General features: G+C 38.0%; 1 protein-coding gene across 1 annotated transcript in view; it reads right to left on the bottom strand.

Annotated features, from left to right (window-relative positions):
- The window catches only part of atp6v1e1b (ATPase H+ transporting V1 subunit E1b), a 52,053-nt gene that overhangs the window by 2,291 nt on the left and 22,056 nt on the right, over nucleotides 1-27,706 (bottom strand). The window contains exons 5-8 of the mRNA XM_039770075.1: nucleotides 27,580-27,669; nucleotides 24,973-25,041; nucleotides 16,689-16,783; nucleotides 5,581-5,668 (exon numbers count right to left, since the gene is read on the bottom strand). Coding sequence (XP_039626009.1) covers nucleotides 5,581-5,668; nucleotides 16,689-16,783; nucleotides 24,973-25,041; nucleotides 27,580-27,669 — 342 coding nt within the window. The remainder of the gene's footprint in view (nucleotides 1-5,580; nucleotides 5,669-16,688; nucleotides 16,784-24,972; nucleotides 25,042-27,579; nucleotides 27,670-27,706) is intronic.

Raw genomic sequence — 27,706 nt, 5'->3', positions numbered from 1 at the left:
CTCAGTGAGAAAATTCACATGAACATCTCTAAATGGTAGCTTCTTGTGAGACAATTCAAATAAACAAAATCACCTGAATTAGCTGGATTGTTATGTAACATTATTATTATATATATTATATATATAATATATATTATATATATAATATATATATATATATAATATATATATATATATATATATATATATATATATATATATATATATATATATATATATATATATATATATATATATTTGACCCCTCACTGATTTTGTAAGTTTGTCCAATGACAAAGAAATGAAAAGTCTCAGAACAGTATCATTTCAATGGTAGGTTTATTTCAACAGTGGCAGATTGCACATCAAAAGGAAAATCGAAAAAATAACTTTAAATAAAAGATAGAAATTGATTTGCATTTCATTGAGGGAAATAAGTTTTTGAACCCCTACCAACCATTAAGAGTTCTGGCTCCCACAGAGTGGTTAGACACTTCTACTCAATTAGTCACCCTCATTAAGGACACCTGTCTTAACTAGTCACCTGTATAAAAGACACCTGTCCACAGAATCAATCAATCAAGCAGACTCCACACTCTACAACATGGGAAAGACCAAAGAGCTGTCCAAGGATGTCAGAGACAAAATTGTAGACCTGCACAAGGCTGGAATGGGCTACAAAACCATTAGCAAGAAGCTGGGAGAGAAGGTGACAACTGTTGGTGGGATTGTTCGAAAATGGAAGGAGCACAAAATGACCATCAATCGACCTCGCTCTGGGGCTCCACGCAAGATCTCACCTCGTGGGGTGTCAATGGTTCTGAGAAAGGTGAAAAAGAATCCTAGAACTACACGGGAGGAGTTAGTTAATGACCTCAAATTAGCAGGGACCACAGTCACCAAGAAAACCATTGGAAACACATTACACCGCAATGGATTAAAATCCTGCAGGGCTCAAGGTCCCCCTGCTCAAGAAGGCACATGTGCAGGCCCGTCTGAAGTTTGCCAATGAACACCTGAATGATTCAGAGAGTGACTGGGAGAAGGTGCTGTGGTCTGATGAGACCAAAATAGAGCTCTTTGGCATTAACTCAACTCGCTGTGTTTGGAGGAAGAAAAATGCTGCCTATGACCCCCAAAACACCGTCCCCACCGTCAAGCATGGGGGTGGAAACATTTTGCTTTGGGGGTGTTTTTCTGCTAAGGGCACAGGACAACTTAATCGCATTAACGGGAAAATGGACGGAGCCATGTATCGTGAAATCCTGAGCGACAATCTCCTTCCCTCTGCCAGGAAACTGAAAATGGGTCGTGGATGGGTGTTCCAGCACGACAATGACCCAAAACATACAGCAAAGGCAACAAAGGAGTGGCTCAAGAAGAAGCACATTAAGGTCATGGAGTGGCCTAGTCAGTCTCCGGACCTTAATCCAATAGAAAACCTATGGAGGGAGTTCAAGCTCAGAGTAGCACAGAGACAGCCTCGAAACCTTAGGGATTTAGAGATGATCTGCAAAGAGGAGTGGACCAACATTCCTCCTAAAATGTGCGCAAACTTGGTCATCAATTACAAGAAACGTTTGACCTCTGCGCTTGCAAACAAGGGTTTTTCCACTAAGTATTAAGTCTTTTTTTGGTAGGGGTTCAAAAACTTATTTCCCTCAATGAAATGCAAATCAATTTCTATCTTTTATTTAAAGTTATTTTTTCGATTTTCCTTTTGATGTGCAATCTGCCACTGTTGAAATAAACCTACCATTGAAATGATACTGTTCTGAGACTTTTCATTTCTTTGTCATTGGACAAACTTACAAAATCAGTGAGGGGTCAAATAATATATATATTTTTTTTTATATATATATAGTCAGAATTCAATTGAAAGAAAAAAAAATATTTACTTATTTTTCATTTTATCAGAAATTTTTATAACTTTATAAACTCAATTCAGTTCAGGTGGGTAGTGTGGTGCTGTGGTAGTTATTAATATATTCCTACAAATGGTCACAAAAAGCTGCTTCCTTCAACTATTTACAACTGAATTTGTATGGAAATCTGAAGATATATTCACAGCACTTGAGTCTGTGAACCACTTAATCTCAAAGATTGCACAATCTTTGCCTCCCCTTGGGAAATGGGCATCATTCCAACTGTATGGAAAATGGGACTGGTTGTCCCAATCTAGAAAGGTAAGAGTGATCGCCTGGATTGTTGCAACTACAGGAGGATAACATTGCTCTTAGTGCTGCTAGGTTTACCCTTAATAGGATCTGTGATCATTTGCTCACCTATCAACGACTGCAGCAGCCTGGTTTTATGCCTAAGAAGCCTACCATTGAACACTTCCTTACACGGAGGGTTCTCTTGGAATGCAGACGCGAATATCGGCAGAGTTTCTTTGCAGCCTTTGTTGATTTTTGTAAAGCGTTCAACTCAGTTCACCGAGCTTCCCTGGGGAACATCCTGAGACATCGCAGGATCCCGTCAAAGTTGCTGGATATCATGGTTGGTCTGTACTTTGGTACTGTGAGTGCTGTGCAGAGTGGAGGCAGAACCTTGGCGTTTTTCCCCAGTTGATTCTGGGGTTCATCAAGAGTGTGTCCTTGTTCCTACTCTGTTCAATGTGTGCAAGGACTGGGAGTTGGCAGGGTTATGGGGTCCAGCTGTTGTGGGGCATCTGTTGGTGAAGTGAAATCCACTGATCTTGACTTTGCCGACGATGCTATGATGTTCGCAGAGTCAATGGAGGCTTTGATCAGGGCTCTGAAGAGACTGAGCGAGGATCCTGGATAAAAACTAAGATCCAGGCCTTTAATGACCTCTTAGGCACAGCCATCAACAGTGTGTCTGTCTGTGGAGAGAGTGTTGACCTTGTCAAGAGGTTTACTTACCTTGGCAGCAACATTCATGTCTCTGGTTACTCTTTCTATGAAGTCAGTAGACAGACTGGGAAAGCATTTGGGGGGGTTTGGTAGTCAGGAGGTCGCTGGAAAGGGGTGTGTGGCACTCCTGATATCTTTGCAAAAGGACAAAGGTCCAAGTCTTTACAATCTTGGTGCTTCCTGTTTTGCTATATGGTTGTGAGACATGGATGCTATCCAGACAGGAACTCCTTTGGTACTGTGTCTCTTCAGAGAATCCTTGGGTACCGCTAGTTTGACTATGTCGAATATGTAGTTACTCATGAAGTCCCAAATAAGGCACATTACCTGCATTGTAAGGGAGTGTCAGTTACCATGTGGCGTGATTTTCCGAGGGTGACCCGCTTTGCAGGATCTTAACTGTTGAGGATCCCAGTGGCTGGAAGAGGCCAAGGAGACATCCACGTAAAACCTGGCTGCTGCAGATAGATGGTCATTTCTGGAGGGTGGGACCTATCAGCAGGTCTGTCTGGGGGGGTTGTCAACCAGGACCATAAGCTGTTTCATCATGTGGTGGGTGTAGCAACTAGTGCATGCTCTCCAACCTGACCTGACTTGAGTCTTTGTTTCCAACTAAAACACTGAAACATTCTTGTCCATCCCAACAGACAGAAAAAATCCGGAAGGCAAAATACCAAACTGTATGGAAGCAAATATTACATAAAGGTTTTTATGCAACGCATTTAAGATATATACAAAGTCTGAAGCAAAAGACTTTTATTATAAACTGAAAGTTCCTATCTATGTTGTTCTTTGGAAAAGGCTAGACTCTGATTTAACCAACATGTAAGTTGATCCTAAAAAGTTTGCTTTCATATATTAGAAAAACTAAAATTACTGTGCAATTTTTTAAAATCTTTGCCACAATTACATTAATAAAATTGTATACTAAGAGATGTGATAATGGTTATACTATAGGTCATTTACTGTCATATAAACTGTGGCACAGTAAATTAATCTAAATGCCCATCTGTAGAAAGGGAGAGAGATACAGTTATGATGATTATTAATATTCAAAATCATGTGAATACAGCAATTCAAAATTACTGTCTTGCTTTAATACTGGGTGTAAGGTTGGGCGTTATCAAAGAAATAAAATTTTACTGCCTTTACATTAGAAAATGTATTTCAACTCAATTACACAGAAAAGCTATCTAAAAGCTAAAGTTGTGACTGTGCTAATTTACCTTTATGTGGAGTTATGCTTAAGTTGGATTTACAAAGCTATAGCAATTCCAGTGCCAAAAAGATTTAAATCATAAACCACATGTGCAATGCAGTTTATCTGTAAATTTATTCTCTAAGCATCTTTCAATAGTGTTATGTATGGAATTCTAATTAACCCCATTTCAAACATCAAACGCATTAGACTTGGGCAGCCACCCAGTAGTTGACAATTAGATGTTGCTCCTGAGGAAATGAAACCAGATCCATACACACAACCAACCATTAATGCACAATGAAATTGGGTGCTTCACCCTAAGGTGAAAATAGGCACTGAGTCAATTAAGAGTTGAGTCCTCAGAATGTGGCCAATGTCACAAAACTGACCAAACAAATCTTCATAGTACAATATACATACATTGCATAAATATAATAAGAGAAATATTTAAAAAATTAAATCAATGTAAATAAACAGGGTACACCTTAATGAGGTTTGCCCTTGTATCACTGACATACTGCAACACATTCACATTCTCTGTATTTTATATGTGCAGTATGTACAAAAGATCTGCCATTTTATAAATGTATACTGATAATTAAAATCTCAACACCAATTTAGGCCAAACACATAGCAAGTTATATAATAAGATATTGTTAATCCTAAATGGAAATAATAACACCCAGAATATCAGCCTGTTTTCTGTGAAGATATCACTCTTAAAACAATGTAAGAGAAATTCTTCACATTTTCTACTATGCCACAAAGAGCTTTAAAGTCCCTTTCAAATATGCAGGCTATCCAAGAAATGTATCAAATAAATTGATGCACAATATATATGTACATTCTGAGGTGTTGGCCCATTCAGTTCAGCAAGTAATGCAGTTAATTGGTAAACAACTTTAGAAGAGAAGATTATGGACATGGGTGACTATAATTCAAATATATAAACAGGAGAAATCAAAGTAACAGTGCTATACATAAATATTGACAAAAGTAATAAGTAGTAAATAGAAGGCTAAAGTACCAACATGAGGAGAAAGCTGTGTTCATAATTTGCCAGATATAATCATAAAATAATACATTAAGTTTTACTGCATTTGTCAATGCAATGCAATGCACAATGGCAAAACTACATGTAACTACACTTAATTTCAACAAAGGCAAATTTGGAACCAGGATAGTATAAACAATGAAGGGAAAATTTTACACTAAAATTTATTTTTAAAGGATTTCCACTATAGGTGAGAAAAAATTTTGAAATGTATATGAAAACACTTTCTATGCAAAATAAAGTTTCACTCTTCAGTGCAATCACATTCTCCTTAGCTTTTGTATCTGAATTTACACACATATAAATAGTTAAGTGCAGGACTGGTGGAAATCTATTTGTTGTAAGAGTTTAATTTAATACTCAAACAGAAGAATAGTTCTTCACAAGTTTATATAAAACAAACAAAAAAAAAAAAAAACACACAACTCTAGTCTTAACATACATCTCAGACACTTTGTGTCTCATACCTGTTGGGCCAAGAGATCCAATCTGCTATCCAAAGTGTTGGATACTTTAATTTTCTGATCTGAATTATAGATCTCCACTCCACCAGAGCTAGAAAAATGGAAATTGGAAGCTTATTTTAATAATGTACTAAAAACACACAACAAAGTTTTTAAAAAAGAGAGGTCTTCATTTGTAAACTTTTTAAAAATATGATTTTAAAATATTTTCTCTGTATTATATTAAAAAAGTTTTCCGTCATGTCCACGTTATTCAGCCTTGACTTCCCTCCACAACGCTTGCCCAATCATCACTCCTACTGCATACATCCTCTCTACATAGCACCCCATGACACTCTTCAGTGATAACTTCAACACAGTCGGTTTTAATGGCAAAGCAGAACAGCAAATTATGTATTCAAGAAAATGCTGAATTTTAGATTGCGATGGGGTTGGGGGGGAAGGGGGGGTGGGAATTAGAAGCAGAGGTAACACCTAATGATGAACGTCGAAAAAAAGAAAATGAACAAAAAACAGCTGCATATAATAAAAAGTGAATCGTCCAATAAATGGAAGGAGAAAAATATCCCAAACAATATGCGAACATACATACAAAAAAGCCACATTTATAGAATGCAAGTTAGAGGATAAAGTACTTCATAATATACAATTTAAGCTTAACCCCCTTGACTTGTACTCACACCATGATATACTGTATAACCTAACATTCTATTAGCCTTCTGTACACTGACAGTGGTCTAGACAGTGACAAGTCCACTGTAACTACTCGGTCCTTCTCATAAGAAATACCTTCAAGTTTTCAACCTCCATTGTGTATTCAAATCTAACATTTCTACTTTCTATCTATACTAATAAAAGGCAAAGCCCTCACTCACTCACTCACTCACTCATCACTAATTCTCCAACTTCCCATGTGGGTGGAAGGCTGAAATTTGGCAGGTTCATTCCTTACAGCTTCCTTACAAAAGTTGGGCAGGTTTTATTCTACGCGTAATGGTCATAACTGGAAGCTGTTTTTCTCCATTTACTGTAATGGAGATGAGCTTCAACGCCGTGGGCGGAGTTTCGTGACATCATCACGCCTCCCACGTAATCACGCAGTACATAGAAAACCAGGAAGACCTCAAAAAAGCGCTGAAGAAAACATGCATTATATAATTGAGAAGGCAGCGAAACAGTAAGAAGCGAGCGAGTGACATATACAACCATATTCATGAGTTCTGCTACTTCGGAAACAAAGCACGATGTAAACCTACACTTTAAATTAAGTTCCTAGACAGGCTGCCGCTGGCGTTTGTAATTTAGTGCCTGCCCATATAAGGCCGTCCGTCAGCGGCAATCCAATAGCAAACTGCCACGGGTAAATATTCACGGGTGAAGGACTGTGCTTATGGAGAGGAAGATGAGATGGTCAGGGTGGTGTTTGACACAAACTCAGCGAAACTGCGAGAGAAAGTTTTAAGTGCCAGGACTAAGGTAACATTAAATGCAGCCATGGACATAGCACGAGATGGCACCAGCACAGCTGGGAACCTTCGATGCATGTACACCGAGTGGCTAACGTGAACTGACGCAGTGCACAGATAAAATCGCCAATCCACCTAGCCTGCATGTCTTTGGATTGTGGGAGGAAACCGGAGTGCCCGGAGGAAACCCACGCAGACACGGGGAGAACATGCAAACTCCACGCAGGGAGGACCCGGGAAGCGAACCCGGGTCTCCTAACTGCAAGGCAGCAGCACTACCACTGCGCCACCCTGCCGCCCCACCAAAGATATTTCTGTCGACTAAATAAAAATTCCTTCTATTTAAAATTTAAATAGAACTTGAACAAATACGATAGTTCATAATATCCACGCAGACTTGCACGCAAGAGCGGGAGTCATCCGTTTTAACAAGCAGCGTATTTTACTAATACGAAATAGCTGTGTGTATATATATATATATATATATATATATATATATATATATATATATATATATATATATATATATATATATATATATATATATATATATATATATATCTCAACAACACTCATCACTCACAACAGTGACAAAACAATTACATTGACAATCATGTTACGTTATTTTCAAAATGTTTCCTTTTCTTTTTCATTGCTTCTTTAACACACTACTTCTCCGCTGCGAAGCGCGGGTATTTTGCTAGTGTGTAATAAATTACACTTAAATTTCATCTAATGGGAGGGTGGGTGAGCGAAGCGAGCAGGGGCTTTGCCCCCTAGTATACATATACAGTATATTGCACTAATTTTATTGGAAATGTAGCAGCCTAGCCAAGAATTGCTGCTTCTCTCATAAAATAATTTATTATTTACTTTTTATTGAATTTTATTATGTTTTACATCTACTTTTACCTTTTGCTATGTTTTATTTAAATAGACAGTTATAGTAAAATACTCAAGTAACTGATTTACTATCTATAAGAGGTCCTGCATATTCTTCTATATACCATATACAGTGGAACCTAAGGACACGAACGTCTCAGACAAAGTACAAATCAGGTTGCGACCAAGAAGTTCGGCAAACTTTTTCATCTGTTCATGACCACACATTAGGATGATGAATAACCCAGTTTCCCTTCCGGTTTGTACGCGCCGATGATTTTCGCACGTGTTCAGTCTCTCCCTGTGCACAGAGAGAGAGAGACAGAGAAAGAGAGAAAGAGAAAAGACAGTAAGGCCAAGAAGGCAGTTTAAGAATGCACCGGGCTTGTTTTTAAAGAGACTGCTTCGAGCATTGTTTTAATCTCGTATTTAATGAAGACTTTTTCCTATTGGATTTTAACCTCCACTTCATTTCTGTTTTATGGGATCATTTATTTATTGAAGGATTCTGAAAACACTGCACTTCATTTAATTTGGACTTTGTTTTTGAGTGTTGTTTTGTTGATTTTAATAAAAGCACTTGGCACTTTTTGCACCGATTGCTCCATTGTAGTGCTTCACTGTCGTGCTCATCGGTAACACTGCCGATGGTGACGGGTTTAAGGGCTCCCTGAAGCGAGATGGGAGCATGCAGCGAACCTGCATCGTCACAGACTTTACCTCAAAACTAATCTCCTCTCCACCCAGTTCCTCCTCACTTCCTTCATGCCAGAACTCGACTCATGCAAGGTTAGTTTTCTTGGTTGTTTATGGTTAGTTTTTGTATAAATTACAGATTTTTCAAATGTTCATTTTTTTCCCTGTGCTTAAAACTCATTAAAAAAAGTGTTTACAGAGAGCGTTTGGCAGTTTTCTCTGTTCAAGGTTTTCTCGGTGTTACTCAATGTTTTTACATTTAGTTTACTATTACACTGTGCATTCTATGGTATAAATTAACTATTTTTGTACTTAAAAATCTTTAATAAAAAAAAAAAATTAAAAAATTTACATACAGCTCGTACGGTCCAAAACGGATTAATTGTTTTTACATACAATACTATGGGGGAAATTACTTCGGGTCATGACCAGATCGGGTTGCGACCAGAGTTTTGGCAAGGATTACGGTTGTGACCCAAGGTTCCACTGTAAATAGAATTGCAAGCTGCCTGCAATCCCATCCCCTACCAATACAGCTGAAGTCAGATGCAAAATTCTCGAAGCTCAAGTCTGTTTATCTGGGTGTGAGGTGTCAGGATTAGTATAGGGTAAATATCTTGTTGTTTGGAATACATACATTTCATGTTTGTTCCGTGTCTACAACGATCTGGGTAAATGAAGGATGACAGGAAATGCAAGACAAGAAATGTTGAACACATAACTAAAACAGAAACTTTTTTCATGTTATAGTAATAATGACATAATGCTGATGTGAAGTGTATAACGTGTGAAGACTGAAGCCCATATATCAAATAAACACTTTCACAAAAGATAACAAAACAAGTGCACTTTTATTCAAGAATATAACCAAAGAAAAAGAAATCATTTAATTAACATGTTGCTGTCAATGAGTAAAACACATTACCCAAATATCACTCGACACAAAGTTGACATGTCTTCTTGGCTGGTGCAGAGGTAAGACCTGCTGCCTCTTAATCAAAAGGTTGCGGGATCGAGCCCAAGTTCTCCCCATTTTGAGTAGTGGGTTGCTATTATTATTACTATTATATAATAAAAAATTAGATTTGGGTGTGTAACACTTGGTGTAAACATATTATATGTGACCATATGTCATATGTGACCTGCATCTATGAGGTGTGAATGCCTGATGTTAAATCATATACTTTGTTTGGATTTAAATTCAGGAGCATACAGTGCATCCAGAAAGTATTCACAGCGCATCACTTTTTCCACATTTTGTTATATTACAGCCTTATTCCAAAATGGATTGAATTAATTTTTTTCCTCAGAATTCTACACGCAACACCCCATAATGACAACGTGAAAAAAAGTTTACTTGAGGTTTTTGCAAATTTATTAAAAATAATAAAAAAAAAAAAAACTGAGAAATCACATGTACATAAGTATTCACAACCTTTGCTCAATACTTTGTTGATGCACCTTTGGCAGCAATTACAGCCTCAAGTCTTTTTGAATATGATGCCACAAGTTTGGCACACCTATCCTTGACCAGTTTCTCCCATTCCTCTTTGCAGCACCTCTCAAGCTCCATCAGGTTGGATGGGAAGTGTCGGTGCACAGCCATTTTACGATCTCTCCAGAGATGTTCAATCGGATTCAAGTCTGGGCTCTGGCTGGGCCACTCAAGGACATTCACAGAGTTGTCCTGAAGCCACTCCTTTGATATCTTGGCTATGTGCTTAGGGTCGTTGTCCTGCTGAAAGATGAACCATCGCACCAGTCTGAGGTCAAGAGCGCTCTGGAGCAGGTTTTCATCCAGGATGTCTCTGTACATTGATGCAGTCATCTTTCCCTTTATCTTGACTAGTCTCCCAGTTCCTGCCACTGAAAAACATCTCCACAGCATGATGCTGCCACCACCATGCTTCACTGTAGGGATGGTATTGGCCTGGTTATGAGCGGTGCCTGGTTTCCTCCAAATGTGACGCCTGGCATTCACACCAAAGAGTTCAATCTTTGTCTCATCAGACCAGAGAATTTTGTTCCTCATGTGTATTCGAGTCCTTCAGGTGCCTTTTGGCAAACTCCAGGTGGGCTGCCATGTGCCTTTCACTAAGGAGTGGCTTCCGTCTGGCCACTCTACCATACAGGCCTGATTGGTGGATTGCTGCAGAGATGGTTGTCTTTCTGGAAGGTTCTCCTCCCTCTACATAGGACCTCTGACAGAGTGACCATCAGGTTCTTGGTCACCTCCCTGACTAAGGCCCTTCTCCACCGATCGCTCAGTTTAGATGGCCGGTCAGCTCTAGAAAGAGTCCTGCTGGTTTCGAACTTCTTACGGATGATGGAGGCCACTGTGCTCATTGGGACCTTCAAAGCAGCAGAATTTTTTCTGTAACCTTCCCCAGATTTGTGCTTCAAGACAATCTTGTCTCGGAGGTCTACAGACAATTCCTTTGACTTCATGCTTGGTTTATGCTCGGACATGAACTGTCAACTGTGGGACCTTGTATAGACAGGTGTGTGCCTTTCCAAATCATGTCCAATCAACTGAATTTACCACAGGTGGACTCCAATAAAGCTGCAGAAACAGCTCAAGGATGACCAGGGGAAACAGGATGCACCTGAGCTCAGTTTTGAGCTTCATGGCAAAGGCTGTGAATACCTATGTACATGTGCTTTCTCAATTTTTTTATTTTTAATAAATTTGCAAAAATCTCAAGTAAACTTTTTACTCGTTGTCATTATGGGGTGTTGTGTGTAGAATTCTGAGGAAAAAAATGAATTGAATCCATTTTGGAATAAGGCTGTAACATAACAAAATGTGGAAAAAATGATGCGCTGTGAATATTTTCTGGATGCACTGTATATAATGCACCACATGTTTCTCATTCTTAAGCAGAGGATGGCAAAATATTCCTTTGACCTTTTCAGAAATGAAAACTGCACAGTCATAATTTATAGCATATGCAAAAACATTTAAATATAATTGTAATCCATTTTCATGCAGATAAATGCAGGAAGAAATGGGACAATTAATTATCAAAATATTGACACTTCACATAGAGAGTTTATTTGTAAAATATGCTTTAGATAAATTAGCAACACTTAAACCATAAGCATTTAATGTTAAGAATCATTCACCATAGTTTCACAGAGTCCTCTTATACTACTGACTATAGCACATAAGGATAGCAATAAAATTGCAAAAGAACTCAACATTAATGGGTCGTCAGGTTGATACTGGAAAACAGGTTCAGGCAATTGGCAACCATTACATGGCATTTGGTTGCCATATATGACAACCACTTTGGTGAAGTAGACTTTTTATTGGCAGTGGATCAGAACTGCCAGATTTTTGCTCATTATGCATAATCAGAAGATCAGCATATAATTTTAAAAATGCTAGATGGTTTAATGTTTCATATAAAATATAAGCTGCGCACATACATAATGTGTTCTCTCACTTTCTTTTACGAGGGTAATGCAAATAGTATAATGACTGGCCACTGTGCAAGGAAGTGAGAGTCTCCTCGTTATAAGTGCCTTTTAGCTCCGTGGTAAAATCGGTCTTGTAATCAGAGCAACCGCACTACAAATGCAGCTGAGAAAAGGTAGCAATATGTAAACTATATGGAAATCCTTTAAAGCAGCAGTTCTCAACAGGAGTAAACCTCCAAAGACGTGGCAAGATGACTGAGAATAATGGAAAAAAAAGTAGCAAAATAAACAGCAAGGGTGTCAGACTTAACCATGAACTTAACCAATACTAGAAAACATGTTAAATATGGTGTACAATGATTATTAGTTTTGTCAAAGGCTCCCTTTAAAGTCTATTTCACATATATCAATTGTACCCATATATCGGTTGGCTGGATTACATTTACACCTGGCTTGAAAATGTCCATTGTCTGCATCATGTCCAGACAGATTAAATGGAACCTCCCCCTTACACCCCACACTAAACACATACACAAACAGCAGTTTGGAGACTTTGTTGATGCTGGCACATTTCAGCTACTGAAGTGTAGCTAGTATAAGAAAGGGGCTGTTCTAAATGACCCAACAGAAACAAGTGAAAAGGTATCACTCAGCCATAAAGACCTTGAGTGTATTAACAAGAGGGCAAAGATTTTGATAGCTTCATGAAGGAAATGGTAGGTGGACTTCACACATGGTGCTAATGGTTTGGGCTCACTTTTTAAAGTTGCACAGGTGACGAGGCTGGCCTCCGTTCTATGGCCAACCTAGCTGCTGACACCACTTTACATTATGCTTTCGTTTTTTTTCTGCGGACTTGATTGTTGTATGTCAAGGGAAAAGCATTTGCATTTTCAATAGTGTTAAGTGTAATTATCACTGATGGAATTGTTCTACTGCTGAATTCAGAAGAAGCTTCTGTAATCAAGTTATCAAAAAATATCTGCTGCGACTAATTCTGCACTTAGAATGTACTTCAGTATTTCTGAAAATAAAAAATACAAATTATTTTGTGCTTAATTTAAAAGTAATACATAAGCCCAGTGATTAGGGAGTAGCTTTGGTTTTTACTAAAAATATATGCAGTGAAAAATTCTGTATTTTGTTAATTACTGGTCATTATTTACTCCTAAAAAAGGGTACTCCTTATAAAGTTATGATTAAGAATTTCAGGCACAAGTAGAAATAACTTATTTAACAAAACCACATAGGCTTTTTTGAAATAATAGGCCATTACAGTAATCCCTCACTATATCGCGCTTCGACCTTCGCGGCTTCACTCTATAGCGGATTTTATATGAAAGCATAATTAAATATATAACGCAGATTTTTCACTGCTTCGCGGGTTCTGCGGACAATGTGTCTTTTTACTTCCTGTACATGCTTCCTCAGTTGGTTTGCCAAGTTGATTTCATACAAGGGACGCTATTGGCGGATGACTGAGAAACTAACCAATCAGAGCACGCAGTTAAGTTCCTGTGTGCTGAATGCAGTGTTAACCAGGAAGTCTCATCTCGCTCATTCAGCATCAACGTGTTTCGCTGTGTAAAGAGTTGTGCTCTTTTGTGTTTATCTTTGTGCATAGTCAAGCCCTTCATTATGGCTCCAAAATTATCTGCTACTGCTTCAGGGGCCGTGCCCAAGCGCAAACGGAAGATGTTAATGATTGCCGAAATGGTAAACGTTTTGGATTTGTTGAAGGCTACGATTCTTTTTATTTAAAAAGTAGGAAAAGAATATAAGATCTACGGCCGCAGTGTCCTTTTAACCAGGGTGCAAAACGAGTTGTAAGTGGATGTAATAAGCCAGTAGTCTGGATGGAATCTGCTTTAGGGATTTGGATTGAAGACTGCCAGAAGAACAACAACGGCAGTGCTACACAATTGCCTGAAGTGGCTCCTTTGGAAGAGCTGTAACACTCTCCTTTGTTGTGCAGTAAAATTAAACTCATTGTTATCGGACAAGTCATCGTGTCATTGTTGGTGAGTAACCATAATTAATTTTCTACTTACAGTACTTAGTACATGTACGTACGTTCAGTGTCACTGTACACACATTTACTGTATACTATTTTATTTTTGCATTGTACATATTTATTGCTGGTGGCCTGTCTATCGTAATGGTTGCAACATATGTGATATCGGAGACACTCAATATCTTTAAAATAATATTTACGTTTTACTGTATATAAACAGTGTGTTTATGTGTTTACATAATTTCCAATGAATCTTACCTAATATCTAAGAGAATACAAAAGGATTATCCTGTATAACTCTGCGGGGAATATTTATAAACAGTGTGGGAGAGTTTATAAGGGCTTAAAATATATAAAATTAACCATACAAACATATGGTTTCTACTTCGTGGATTTTCACCTATCGTGGGGGGGTCTGGAACGCAACCCACGTGATCGAGGAGGGATTACTGTATATAGGTTTTAACTACCATATTCTGTATAAAAAAAAAAAAATCTAAGGTTTGAATAAATCTGTCAATACTTGCCCCTTGTCCAACACAAGAAACTAAATACTTACATACACACACACACACACACACACACACACACACACACACAAACAGTGATCCCTCGCTATATTGTGCTTCGACTTTTGCGGCTTCACTGTATCGCGGATTTTAAATATGAGCATATCTAAATATATGTCACGGATTTTTTGCTGTTTTTCGCGGATTTCTGTGGACAATGGGTCTTTTAATTTATGGTACATGCTTCCTCAGTTGATTTAATACAAAGGACACTATTGCAAGATGGCTGAGGAGCTACCCAATCAGAGCACATATTACATACTAGCAAAATACTGCCTTAAAATTTTTATTATGAAGAAAATTAAACCTTTTTAAACTGAGGGAAAATATGCCAATAATTATCTCTTTGTATACCACATTGCGAGTTCGGCCCTCCGGTTGTAATATGACCAAGCTGTGCGCTGAGCTTACTCTTTCCGTACAGCTGGCCATGTGAACAGTAATCTTGTTTCAAATCTCACAGCTTGAAATGCTGCTGTCATAATCGGTTTGAGTTTCATGGTTTGCTTCAATTACGACAGTATTTGCAGGACTTGTGTTAAAGTGACATTCGGCAACTGTCAAGTGTTGTAAGCATACAACCGGTTTCATCGATAACTTCACATCCAGCTTTTGAGAGTTTAAACATCCATAAACATTAAAACTACTGAAATCATCACCTGTGAATCTAAGATGTTTAAGAGGCATTGGCGGTTGTTGAAAGGTGTAAAATATTTGGCCATTTTGGTACATTTGAAAGCGACAACTGAACAATTCAGCGGAAGCCATCAACTCCCATGCAGAACCATAGGTTAAGGGCTTAAGCATTTCACTCTTCTAGTGCTCCTGTGTAGTATGATTATCTCTTGTGCCGTCATCAGTCCACACCTTGAACCTGTCCCAGTCATTCAATACATAAGACACAATGTTCCTCCGGATATCAATAGTGAGCCTGATATGGCCGTGCAATATGTAACAAAGAGAATGGAAAAGGCAGGTGCCATCTCCGGGCATGGAAACCACTCGGTAAGTGACAGTTCTTTGATCAATGGTGATCACCTCGACAGACATGTTAATGGGGGTACGGTTGGAATGTTAAAGGAAATGGGTACGTGAACAATATAAAAGTAAGTCTAAACCTACACCTATACCTACACAATAACTATAATTGTAATAAACGAACAATAAAACAACGGAGAAGCCGTGGATTAAATAAAAAGGCTGTAGTTATCAGCAGGGAGACGTGAATCCCGTGGCAAAGCAAGGAAGGGAATGTAGAGACCAGAGCGATGGACGGCCTTATATAGGCAGGCAGCCAACAACGTTGACCGAGCTGCAGGCTATGGACATATATATGTACTTAAGTAGTAGGATTCAGTTAGCGTTGGGAACCCACATACCAAATTTCTTGAAGAATGGGCACATAAGTAACAAAGACCATTGAAAAGTTCAATATGGTGGCCGACAGTGGCATCATACCACCAAAATAAGTATGTACATTGGTTCCGGTTAGTGCAGGGAAGCCGCCTACCAAATTTCATTTATCACGGCAGAGTCTGGAACGGATTAACCGCGATAAACGAGGTTTTGACTGTATAATATATATTATATATAAAAATATATAAAATATATATATTATATAATATAAATAAATAAAGATTCAAAATGCATCATTGACTATTAAGAGATCAACAGATATTAATGACGCAAAGTAAAGATATTAATACCAAAAAATAAGTTTGTTTTGAACCGCTGGTATTTTTACTTTTTTTTTTTGGTCAAGTATCTTCTTCTATTAATAGTACAGGGGTAAACCAGTATTATAACATAGGGCTCCTGAACATGGTCAAATGAACATCGCCACTTCATTACCAGTCACTACTCAGCGCACTAATTCTACTTTAACCTCATGGACTTGCAAAATTCTGGAGTTTGTTTCCCTTTCCTCAGTTAATGGGTAACATTTTTTGAGCTTTATAGTCATAATTCTATAAGCCAGACCTTCCTAAAAATTGGTACATAAAAATAATAAAATTCCTCTTTTCATAATTTTAATATGATAACAGTTATTTAAATACTCACATTTCTGCTGGCAAAAAGTTTTCTTGGTCAATGCGAACATCAAGGTCTTTTTTTACAGAAGCTTTATAAATTGGAATGTTTTTTTGAACTGCAGCCTTAAAAGAAAAAAAAAAAAAAGAAAGAGAGAGAGAGAGAGAAAGAAAAAGGATGTTCATTTATGTTGTACTGTCTCCTCACCAGTAAAACATGTCAAGATTAGAATGAGAAGTAGTTCAGCTGTACATCTACATAACAGACTTGCATCAGCAAAAATGTCATTTACAGTGTCAAAGACCTTTAGATGACCATAGGCAGTGATCTATGTACAGTATATATCTGCATTAAAATTTTTCACTCTTGGACCATTAAGTGGGATCTCCTGAGATTCAGACCCTTTAAAAGCATGCTCATACTCTACAGTGTTTGGGCTAACAGTATAAAGCATTTTCACAACCTCCAGTACACCAGAGAGAGAGAGGAGCGGATTACATATCAGGTAATGGTAAGTAAGTTACATGCAGGTGGTGCTGTAGTAGCGCTGCTGCTTCGTAGTAAGGAGATCATGGGTTCGTGCCCTGGATCGTCCCTGCATGGAGAGAACTTTGAGTTGTGAGAAAAGCACAATATAAATGTAAATTATTATTAAGGTCTGTTTGAAATGATTTCCAAAGGTTAATAGCCATTTCCCAAGGCTGAATGTTTTAGGTAATTTAACACATTTGTGTTTCCATGTTGTACCTTTCATGAAATAAGTCAGCACTGCATCAGCACTTGTTAACACTTTTGCAGACTCAACATTGTCGTAAACATAAGCAGTTCAATGTTACTATGGTTTTCTACCTTTTCACGGCTTTAAAGGGCATCCAAAGAAAATTTTGCCAGGGTTGCACTTTCTGTGAACCGCAAAATTAAGGGCCATTCATAGAGACCAACTGAACTAATACAAATGAGATTTAAACCATGTATTTGTATATAGCAAATAATCCCAAATGATGTAAAACTGAATTCAATTCTGAAATCAAGAAACTAGATAATAATTCCACTAACTGGAGAAAAAAAAAAAACACAGCTAAAGTCTTAAGGTTGTGAGTTTAGAAAGTTGAACACTTTAATATGCATGGTTGGATCTACCATCAGGGTGACTTGGGTGCTCACCCTGTATCCCTGTTCAGAAATGAGCCTTATAAGATGCAAGAGAAAAAAAATGCCTAACAGGAAAAATCCAAGCTTTCAGCAGCAGTAGAGGCATTCACAGGAACTGCTATCCAGCACACACCCCTGCCCTACTTCAGTCCTTGTGATTATAAACCTATCCAATCAGACATGAATAAAATTGATATAAGTAGGGCATGGCCAGAGCAGGTGTCTCTTAGGTCATTCTTATGAGAAGATGCATTTGATTGTTTACAATGCCAAAAAAAATTGAAAACATCTATATGAATGGTCATTCAAAACCCAGTGGCGCAAAGTAAAAAAAAGAAATAGAAACAAAAGGCCTTACTATACCTAAAACCATACAAGACATTTAAAAAAAAAAATAATAATAATGATTTGAACAAGTACTTTGAACAACCTGCAGAAACTACAGTTGAAACTAATAAGAATCGCCTTACAGATGGTCAGGAGCTGGCTGGCATCACCACTTGTAGCAGGTTTAACATCAATGTGTGGTCCAAATCTGAATATTTGCCTACAAGGATGTGAATAACCAACAATGTGGCAGACAAGAAGGGAAATGCAGGAGATAAGATACATGAAACAAAGACAAACCCGAAGAAATGTCTGCTTTCTAGTTTTCTACTTTATTTGGCCCCAAAACATTTACTTGTATATCATCTTTCATATAAAGTGACATAGACCTTTTAAAAGGGTTTAATTAATGTTTGTTAAATGGGATATCAGAACAAAAAACTTGAATTCTAACAAATATAACTTTGCACTCAGTTTGTTGCATTCACTGCAGGTCAGGAAGGTTGGGGAGCATGCACTGGTATAGCACATTGCCGTATCAACCACATGATGAAACGGCTGGGGATCCCGGTTGGCAACCCCAATGGAAGACACACAGTCCAGTTCCAAAGTCCGGAAATCTATCTGTCGCAGTCGGGTGTTACATGGGCATCCCCTTGGCCTGGTTCAGTTGCACTGCAATCCGAATCACCCTTAGGTAATCGCGCCACAAGGCCATAATGCCGTAGCTGTTATACCCTCACAATGCAGGTAATGTGCTTCATTTTGAACTCAAAACACAAAGTCAAACCAGTAGTACCCAATGGTTCTTTGGAGAGACACAATACCAAAGGAGTCCTGTCATTGTTTTAGGTCACTGCATAGCACCTATGTCTTGCAGCCATATTGCAAAGCAGGAAGCACTAGGACTCTAAAGACTTAGAGATTCATCCTTTTGCACAGATATCAGCAGAGCCACACACTCCTTTCCAGAAATTTCAGGACCCCACTACCCATGCTCAACCTAATTATCTACTGACTTCAGAGGCATAAATGTTGCTGCAGAGATAAGTAAACCTGTTTACAAGGCTTATACTCTATCCGCAGAAAGGGGTCATTAAAGGCCCGGATATTGATTTTTATCCTCCACACCGTCCTGCCTAACACCCAGTCCATGTAGACATTGAAATGAGCAAGAGACAGAACACATCCTTGAAGATCCCCAAAATCAACTGGGAAAATGCAGAGGGGTTCTGCCTCCAAGCTGCACAACACTTACAGCACCAGTTTACTGACCGGCTATGATATCCAGCAACTTTGAGGGGATCCCGCAAAGTCTGAGGTTGTTCCACAGAGCAGCTTGATCAAATGAGTCGAACGCTTTATGAAAATCAAAAAGGACTGCAAAGAAACTCTGATGTTATTCGTGTTTCTGCTTGATGAGAACTGTCAGTGCTAGGATGCTGTCAATGGTAGACGTCTTAGGCATAAAACCAGACTGCTCTGGTCACTGGTAGGTAAGCAAGTGATCACAAATCCTATTAAGGATGACCCAAGCAAGAACCTTATCCAGCACCGAGAGAAAATGTTATCCCCTGTAGTTGCCTCAATGAAGTCAATTATCCTTCCTTTTCTAGAAAGGGACATCAAGTCCCACTTTCCAGTTAGTTGGGATGATGCTCGTCTCCTAAATGTGATGCTCATAATTTATAAGTGCATGCATATGCCTATTGGGGGTGTATCCTTTAGAGCTAGAGAGGTTACAGTCTTAACTCAGGACTGATCATATAGTTAAATCGCTGTCACTTAAACTATTACTAACTTTAATAGTTCATTCTTATGCTCAAGAAAATTAGCTGGTGAACACACTGTGCACACCCAGAAAAATCTGTATGCAACATACTTGTCCCTAAGCCAGGTTTTCATATTTTTATGACTTTTCCCACTTAGCAAACTGTTACATGTAATGTTACAACAATATGAATGGCTTGTCAAATACCAAGAAAAATAAAAATAACAAAAAAAAAAAAAAATGTATATGTATAGTTAGTTATAGAAAGTGCCACAAGAGTTGGATGGGCATCCGACCAGGAGAGGGGATGGTTCCTTACCCAGACGGGAGGATCCTAGCAGGCAGAAAGGAAGAGAAAAGGCCAGACCTGAAAGAGACTTCCCAATTGTCCTCTCCTTCAAAATCCCTAACAAAGTATGCATGAATTATAACCTTATTTATATTGTGTTAAAAAAAATCAGGATACAATCAACTTTTGGTATTCTTGCCATCACTGCCAAACTTTGTTTCTCTTGCCTGTTTTACAGACTTCATGCTCACCTTTACTTTATTGCTCACTAGAGGGTATGTGCATGCATTAGACTGGGGTTACGGTATAATGGATAACCAAAGAGAAAGGATGAGAGATAGCAGAAAATATACAGATTAGTTTTAAAGGCAGAGGAATCTATATTTTTCATGGACAACTGAAACATAAGCAAGGTCTAAGTATGTTGGGCACCCAGAACCAAAACCTCTGCTTACCTAACTTTTCAAAAAGAACTGAAGACAGATAGCAGAAATTGTAGATATTAGTTATGGGTTAGTGGAAACAATTCTTCATTAACAATAAAACATGAGCAAGGTCTATGCATGTTGAGGGCCTAGAATGTTTGACACCTGAAATGAAGCTTTACTGCATTTAAGGTTTCAAGAAGAATATTAAAGGTAATGAATTCAAACTTTCAGAAATTTAAGGAGCATCCATAACTTGGTATAATACTTTGATACATAGCTATGACCTAGAATAGAGAACAATAAAGGCATATTAATTCTCCCAAAAAAAAAAAAATCAAAGTCTACACTAGTGCTAACATAGTCATGTGGAGAAGGGAGAAGTGTTTGATTGTTATTATCAACACACATTTAATGACAGACTCAAAAAAAGCAAAGTTGCCTTGCTACTACTACTTTGTGTAGATTTTAACCATTTAAACTGGTAGCATATTCATTAATCTTGTTTATATGGGGGGAAAATAAATAAATAAACAAATAAATATAAATATACATACATATACATATTATATTACATTATATAAGAGAAGGTCTGTGATACGGTTTGCATACTTGCAGCTGGAGATCCACAAAGGAAGAAAATGAATCACGTATCATAAAGTAGTTTTTATTCCTGAGCTTTCAACCCCTACCAGGGGTCTTCTTCAGAGGATAATGCTTAGACTTACAGTGGTGTGAAAAACTATTTGCCCCCTTCCTGATTTCTTATTCTTTTGCATGTTTGTCACACAAAATGTTTCTGATCATCAAACACATTTAACCATTAGTCAAATAGAACACGAGTAAACACAAAATGCAGTTTTTAAATGAATGATGGTTTTTATTATTTAGGGAGAAAAAAAATCCAAACCTACATGGCCTTGTGTGAAAAAGTAATTGCCCCCTGAACCTAATAACTGGTTGGGCCACCCTTAGCAGCAATAACTGCAATCAAGCGTTTGCGATAACTTGCAATGAGTCTTTTACAGCGCTCTGGAGGAATTTTGGCCCACTCATCTTTGCAGAATTGTTGTAATTCAGCTTTATTTGAGGGTTTTCTAGCATGAACCGCCTTTTTAAGGTCATGCCATAGCATCTCAATTGGATTCAGGTCAGGACTTTGACTAGGCCACTCCAAAGTCTTCATTTTGTTTTTCTTCAGCCATTCAGAGGTGGATTTGCTGGTGTGTTTTGGGTTATTGATCTGTTGCAGCACCCAAGATCGCTTCAGCTTGAGTTGACGAACAGATGGCCGGACATTCTCCTTCAGGATTTTTTGGTAGATAGTAGAATTCATGGTTCCATCTATCACAGCAAGCCTTCCAGGTCCTGAAGCAGCAAAACAACCCCAGACCATCATACTACCACCACCATATTTTACTGTTGGTATGATGTTCTTTTTCTGAAATGCTGTGTTCCTTTTACGCCAGATGTAACGGTACATTTGCCTTCCAAAAAGTTCAACTTTTGTCTCATCAGTCCACAAGGTATTTTCCCAAAAGTCTTGGCAATCATTGAGAGGTTTCTTAGCAAAATTAAGACGAGCCCTAATGTTCTTTTTGCTTAACAGTGGTTTGCGTCTTGGAAATCTGCCATGTAGGCCGTTTTTGCCCAGTCTCTTTCTTATGGTGGAGTCATGAACACTGACCTTAATTGAGGCAAGTGAGGCCTGCAGTTCTTTAGACTTAGTCCTGGGGTCTTTTGTGACCTCTCAGATGAGTCGTCTCTGCGCTCTTGGGGTAATTTTGGTCGGCCGGCCACTCCTGGGAAGGTTCACCACTGTTCCATGTTTTTGCAATTTGTGGATAATGGCTCTCACTGTGGTTCGCTGGAGTCCCAAAGCTTTAGAAATGGCTTTATAACCTTTACCAGACTGATAGATCTCAATTACTTCTGTTCATTTGTTCCTGAATTTCTTTGGATCTTTTGGTCTACTTCTCTGTGTCAGGCAGCTCCTATTTAAGTGATTTCTTGACTGAAACAGGTGTGGCAGTAATCAGGCCTGGGGGTGGCTACGGAAATTGAACTCAGGTGTGATACACCACAGTTAGGTTATTTTTTTTAACAAGGGGGCAATTACTTTTTCCCACACAGGGCCATGTAGGTTTGGATTTTTTTTTTCTCCTTAAATAATAAAAACCGTAATTTAAAAACTGAATTTTGTGTTTACTTGTGTTATATTTGACTAATAATTAAATGTGTTTGATGATCAGAAACATTTTGTGTGACAAACATGCAAAAGAATAAGAAATCAGGAAGGGGGCAAATAGTTTTTCACACCACTGTATAATAATCAAAGGCAATATATAGCAATAACTTACGGGGGTTAGGGGTGGCTAGGTCCGTGTGGTTATTGGGAGTAAAGTCTTGTTTATTGAGAATAAGTTCTTCTTAAGTTTGCATATGCTGGATTTATGTCCAAGTGTCTGTTGATGGAGTTCTCATTTGATAACCAGGATTCAGCCAGCTCTCTGGCACTTTTATTATTAGCTTTAAATTTTACTTGTACATCGTGCCAATTAAATGTATGTCCTGTTGATTTAGTATATGTATAGATCAATGATAGAGAGTCCTTTCTTCGGACGGCGTTGCAGTGTTCCTGTATACGTCTTGCGATTCTTTTTGAAGTTTGTCCAATGTGTGTGTATACTGCTCAAAAGAATTAAAGGAACACTTTTCAATCAGAGTATAGCATAAAGTCAATGAAACTTATGGGATACTAATCTGGTCAGTTAAGTAGCAGAGGGGGTTGTTAATCAGTTTCAGCTGCTGTGGTGTTAATGAAATTAACAACAGATGCACTAGAGGGGCAACAATGAGATGACCCTCAAAACAGGAATGGTTTAACAGGTGGAGGCCACTGACATTTTTCCCTCCTCATCTTTTCTGACTGTTTCTTCACTAGTTTTGCATTTGGCTACAGTCAGTGTCACTACTGGTAGCATGAGGCGATACCTGGACCCTACAGCGGTTGCACAGGTAGTCCAACTTCTCCAGGATGGCACATCAATACGTGTCATTGCCAGAAGGTTTGCTGTGTCTCCCTGCACAGTCTCAAGGGCATGGAGGAGATTCTAGGAGACAAGCAGTTACTCTAGGAGAGCTGGAGAGGGCCATAGAAGGCCCATAACCCATCAGAAGGACCAGTATCTGCTCCTTTGGGCAAGGAGGAACAGGATGAGCACTGCCAGAGCCCTACAAAATGACCTCCAGCAGGCCACTGGTGTGAATGTCTCTGACCAAACAACCAGAAAGACTTCATGAGGGTGACCCAAGGGCCCCATGTCCTCTAATGGGCCCTGAGCTCACTGCCCAGCAGCATGCAGCTCGATTGGCATTCAGCATAGAATACCAGAATTGGCAGATGCACCACTGGTGCCCTGTGCTTTTTACAGATGAGAGCAGGTTCACCCTGAGCACGTAACAGAAGTGAAAGGGTCTGGAGAAGCCATGGAGAACATTATGCTGCCTGTAACATCATTCAGCATGAGCAGTTTGGTGGTGGGTTAATGATTGTCTGGGGAGGCATATCCATGGAGGGTCACACAGACCGCTACAGGCTTGACAAAGGCACCTTGGCTGCAATTAGGTATCAGGATGAAATCCTTGGACCCATTGTCAGACCCTATGCTGGTACAGTGGCTCCTGGTGCACGACAATTCCTGGCCTCATGTGGTGAGAGTATGCAGGCAGTTCCTGGAGGATGAAGGAATTGATACCATTGACTGGCCACCACACTTTCCTGACCTAAATCCAATAGAACACCTCTGGGACATTATGTTTTGGTCCATCCAATGCCACCAGGTTGCACCTCAGACTGTCCAGGAGCTCAGTGATGCCCTGGTCCAGATCTGGAAGGAGATCCCCCACAACACCATCTGTCATCTCATTAGAAGCATGCACCGATGTTGTCAGGCATGTATACAAGAACACAGGGGCCATACAAAGTGCTGCGTACAATTTTGAGTTGCTGTAATTAAATTTTGGCAAAATGGACTAGCCTGCCACATAATTTTTTCACTCTGATTTTTGGAGCGTCTTTGAATTCAGGGCTCTGTAGGTTGATCATTTTCATTTCCATCAAACAATGTGGCATCCTTTCGTTCCTAACACATTACCCAGTCCATATCGGTATAGATATCCAGAAGGATTTCTTTTTCCCATTGAGATCTGATGTGTTTTCAAAGTGTTCCTTTAATTTTTTTGAGCAGTTTATATATATATATTTTTATTATATATAAAATTGTGTCCTGTACTGTATTTCTCTTTGGACTGACAAAAGTTTTTTTAAATAGATAAAAGGCATCTTACCTTCACCACAGTAAGATCCTGTTTACGACAGCGAACAGTAACACTGCTCTCCAACAGTTGATAAAATCCCTGTCAACAAATAAATAAAGACAGAAAAAGTATTAAACTTTCATAGATTATAACAAGTGACAGACAAGAAATTATTTCATTCATTTTAGTAAAGTTAATTGTGTTAGTTTATAGTCTTGTATAAACTGACTTTTTACCTAAATGGCAAGATCTATTAAAATAGTTGAATCTAATCAAGTGTAAGGTTTCCTTGTGTATTGTTAACAGGGTTTTTATGTATGGTATTAAATTCACAATAACATGGACATCTTTCAAAATAACAATTACAAAATTTAAAGTGTGCAAGTGTTAATTTGTCACACCAAACAAAAGTAGTACAAAACGTGGCTTCAAGTATATTAAAAGAAAACTATTTTGTCTATCCAAATATTAAGACATAGCACAAGATAAACACTAAAATTTTGTGTTGGTTGCTGATGGCCATTTATCCCTTTAAACAAATTTAGATAAACTTTTTTAATCTCATGGAGAAATTCATTAGGATTCTCAAAACATGGTATAACAAGCAGCAATTCTAATAAGAAAAGGGATGAGCGTTTTGCCCAGCAAAAAAAGTGATAAGATATTTTTTCTTTGTGTCTTGCGTCAGCTTTATTTCATCTATCACTCCTTCCCCATTTAAAAATATTACATTCAAATGAAGCAATATCCATTTATTGGTTGATAAAAAAAATACCATTCTCAAAAAGAGATGACATTATGGGAGAGCAGCAAGAAAGTGCAGAGGTTTAAGCTATATTGTCACAGTTTTAAATGTACAGTACCAGGTTTACTGTCATCTCCCAGAGTTGCATATTAAGTTGGATGGTGATCCCTTAAGTGAATTAGTATAGGATAGATGGTAGTAGTCTGTTGTGTGTGTGTTTGTGTGTGATGAACTGGCATCCCATCAAGGGCTGCTTAGCACTGGATACTGCCAGAATAATCAGCCAGCACCCCACAACCTTACAAATAAAATCAGAAAGACCAGAAAATAGATTAAAGACTGGTAATTATTGCATAGAATTTTCTTTCATTGATTTTAGTTACAAAAATGAAAATAAAATATCTTAAGATAAGTACAGTTAACATTTTTTAATAATGCAACAAACAAATCAGAAACTTTCAACACTTTAGGTATGGAACACATTTTTTTTCTTTGTAATTCCAAACAGTCAAAATATTGTAAATAGATGATATATGTAACATTATTATTACAAAGTTAAAATGTCACATTCAAGTGCAAAATTTCCTATTTAGATTTAGGCAAGACTGTACTGAGCCTAGAATAGAAAATTCCTAGTGTATTTAGTAAGCACCTTTCTACATGCATAAACCAGCCAGGACGCACAAAAGCGTACTTTATTCATCACATCAGCTACAATTGGTTCATTCAGAACTGCAGTCTCACTATAATAGGTTTACTGTTAAAACCACCTATCTTGCATGTTGACCTAACTTACTGTTTTTATCTTCAAGGATTTTATCAAATAAGGACCATGGCTGATTTTTTCCTTAAAATGGCTAATGAACAGTTCATTAACTATTCATTTTTTTCTCAACCAAGTAAACATAAATGATCTGTGTAAAGTAGAATCTTACTAGATATCACAGAGCAGGAGACAGATACATATTGGATTAGATAGCTGAACCCTCTACACTTTCCAACAGCACCAAATATTTAGCTGAACCCTCTATACTTTCCAACAGCACCAAATATTTTAAGTCCCAAAACACATTTTTTTTTTTTTTTAAAAGTAAATTCTGGGGAAAAAAAACCCTACTTTTTTCTGAAATGCTGTGAAAATATTAATATAGCATAATCATAGAATATAGCATATATGCTATACAATATAGCATACAAAGAAGCATATTAAAGGCTACTGAGGGGAAAAACAATTAAGGAAACAGTGAAGGGAGAAAAAACACAAAAAAATCTTCTAATTGTTGATTAAACTCAACATTCCTACTATAACCTCATAGTTTATTTTGTGATTAAAGTTGATATGTCAAAATAAAATGTGATCATTTGACCTGTAACTTTGTGGACTGTGGAAACAGAAGAGAAAACCTTGTATATATGAATGTGACAGCACATACAAGCCTGTCCAGAGACAAGTTTAAATGATGAAAGTGTTTGTGCATGTGATACATAGAATCAATCCACTTTGTAGCCCTACTATACTAAACTGTGTTTAGTAAAGCATTTTAACACTAAGAATTTGGTAAACCCCATCTTAAGATTGAGGTTTAAATTTAGACATAGTTTACAAAAGACTTTACGTGGTACGTTTATTTACTAGTGTTTTCCAAAATCCCATTGTAACTAAACATCAAATATAATCATGAAACAGACATGTTTTTTTCTTCTCTGTGTCTTCAACTTTTTCTGTTCCTAATACGCTACTGTAAACATTGGTTAGACACTAAGGCAAGGATAAGCAGGTGGCTTTATTACGGATAACACTAGAAAATGATTGAATTAAGGTTTTTTTTTTTTTTTGGATGTGCTTTAGCGATTTAAAAATTAAAAAGGCTGCAAGAAGCAAGATTACTTACCTGCAAAACTAATCCTTCCAGCAAGCTTGCATACTTGGCTGGGTCTTTGGCAATTTTCCCAAGCCTTTGTCTAGATTCATTCAAGAGATCCTGAAAAGACAGGAATGCAGAGGCTCTAAAAGTCAGA

The sequence above is a fragment of the Polypterus senegalus genome, chromosome 11, assembly GCF_016835505.1.
Source record: "Polypterus senegalus isolate Bchr_013 chromosome 11, ASM1683550v1, whole genome shotgun sequence".
Classification (NCBI taxonomy): domain Eukaryota; kingdom Metazoa; phylum Chordata; class Cladistia; order Polypteriformes; family Polypteridae; genus Polypterus; species Polypterus senegalus.
The sequence above is the reverse complement of the archived record's forward strand: the minus strand, read 5'-3'. Positions and strand labels throughout refer to the sequence as shown.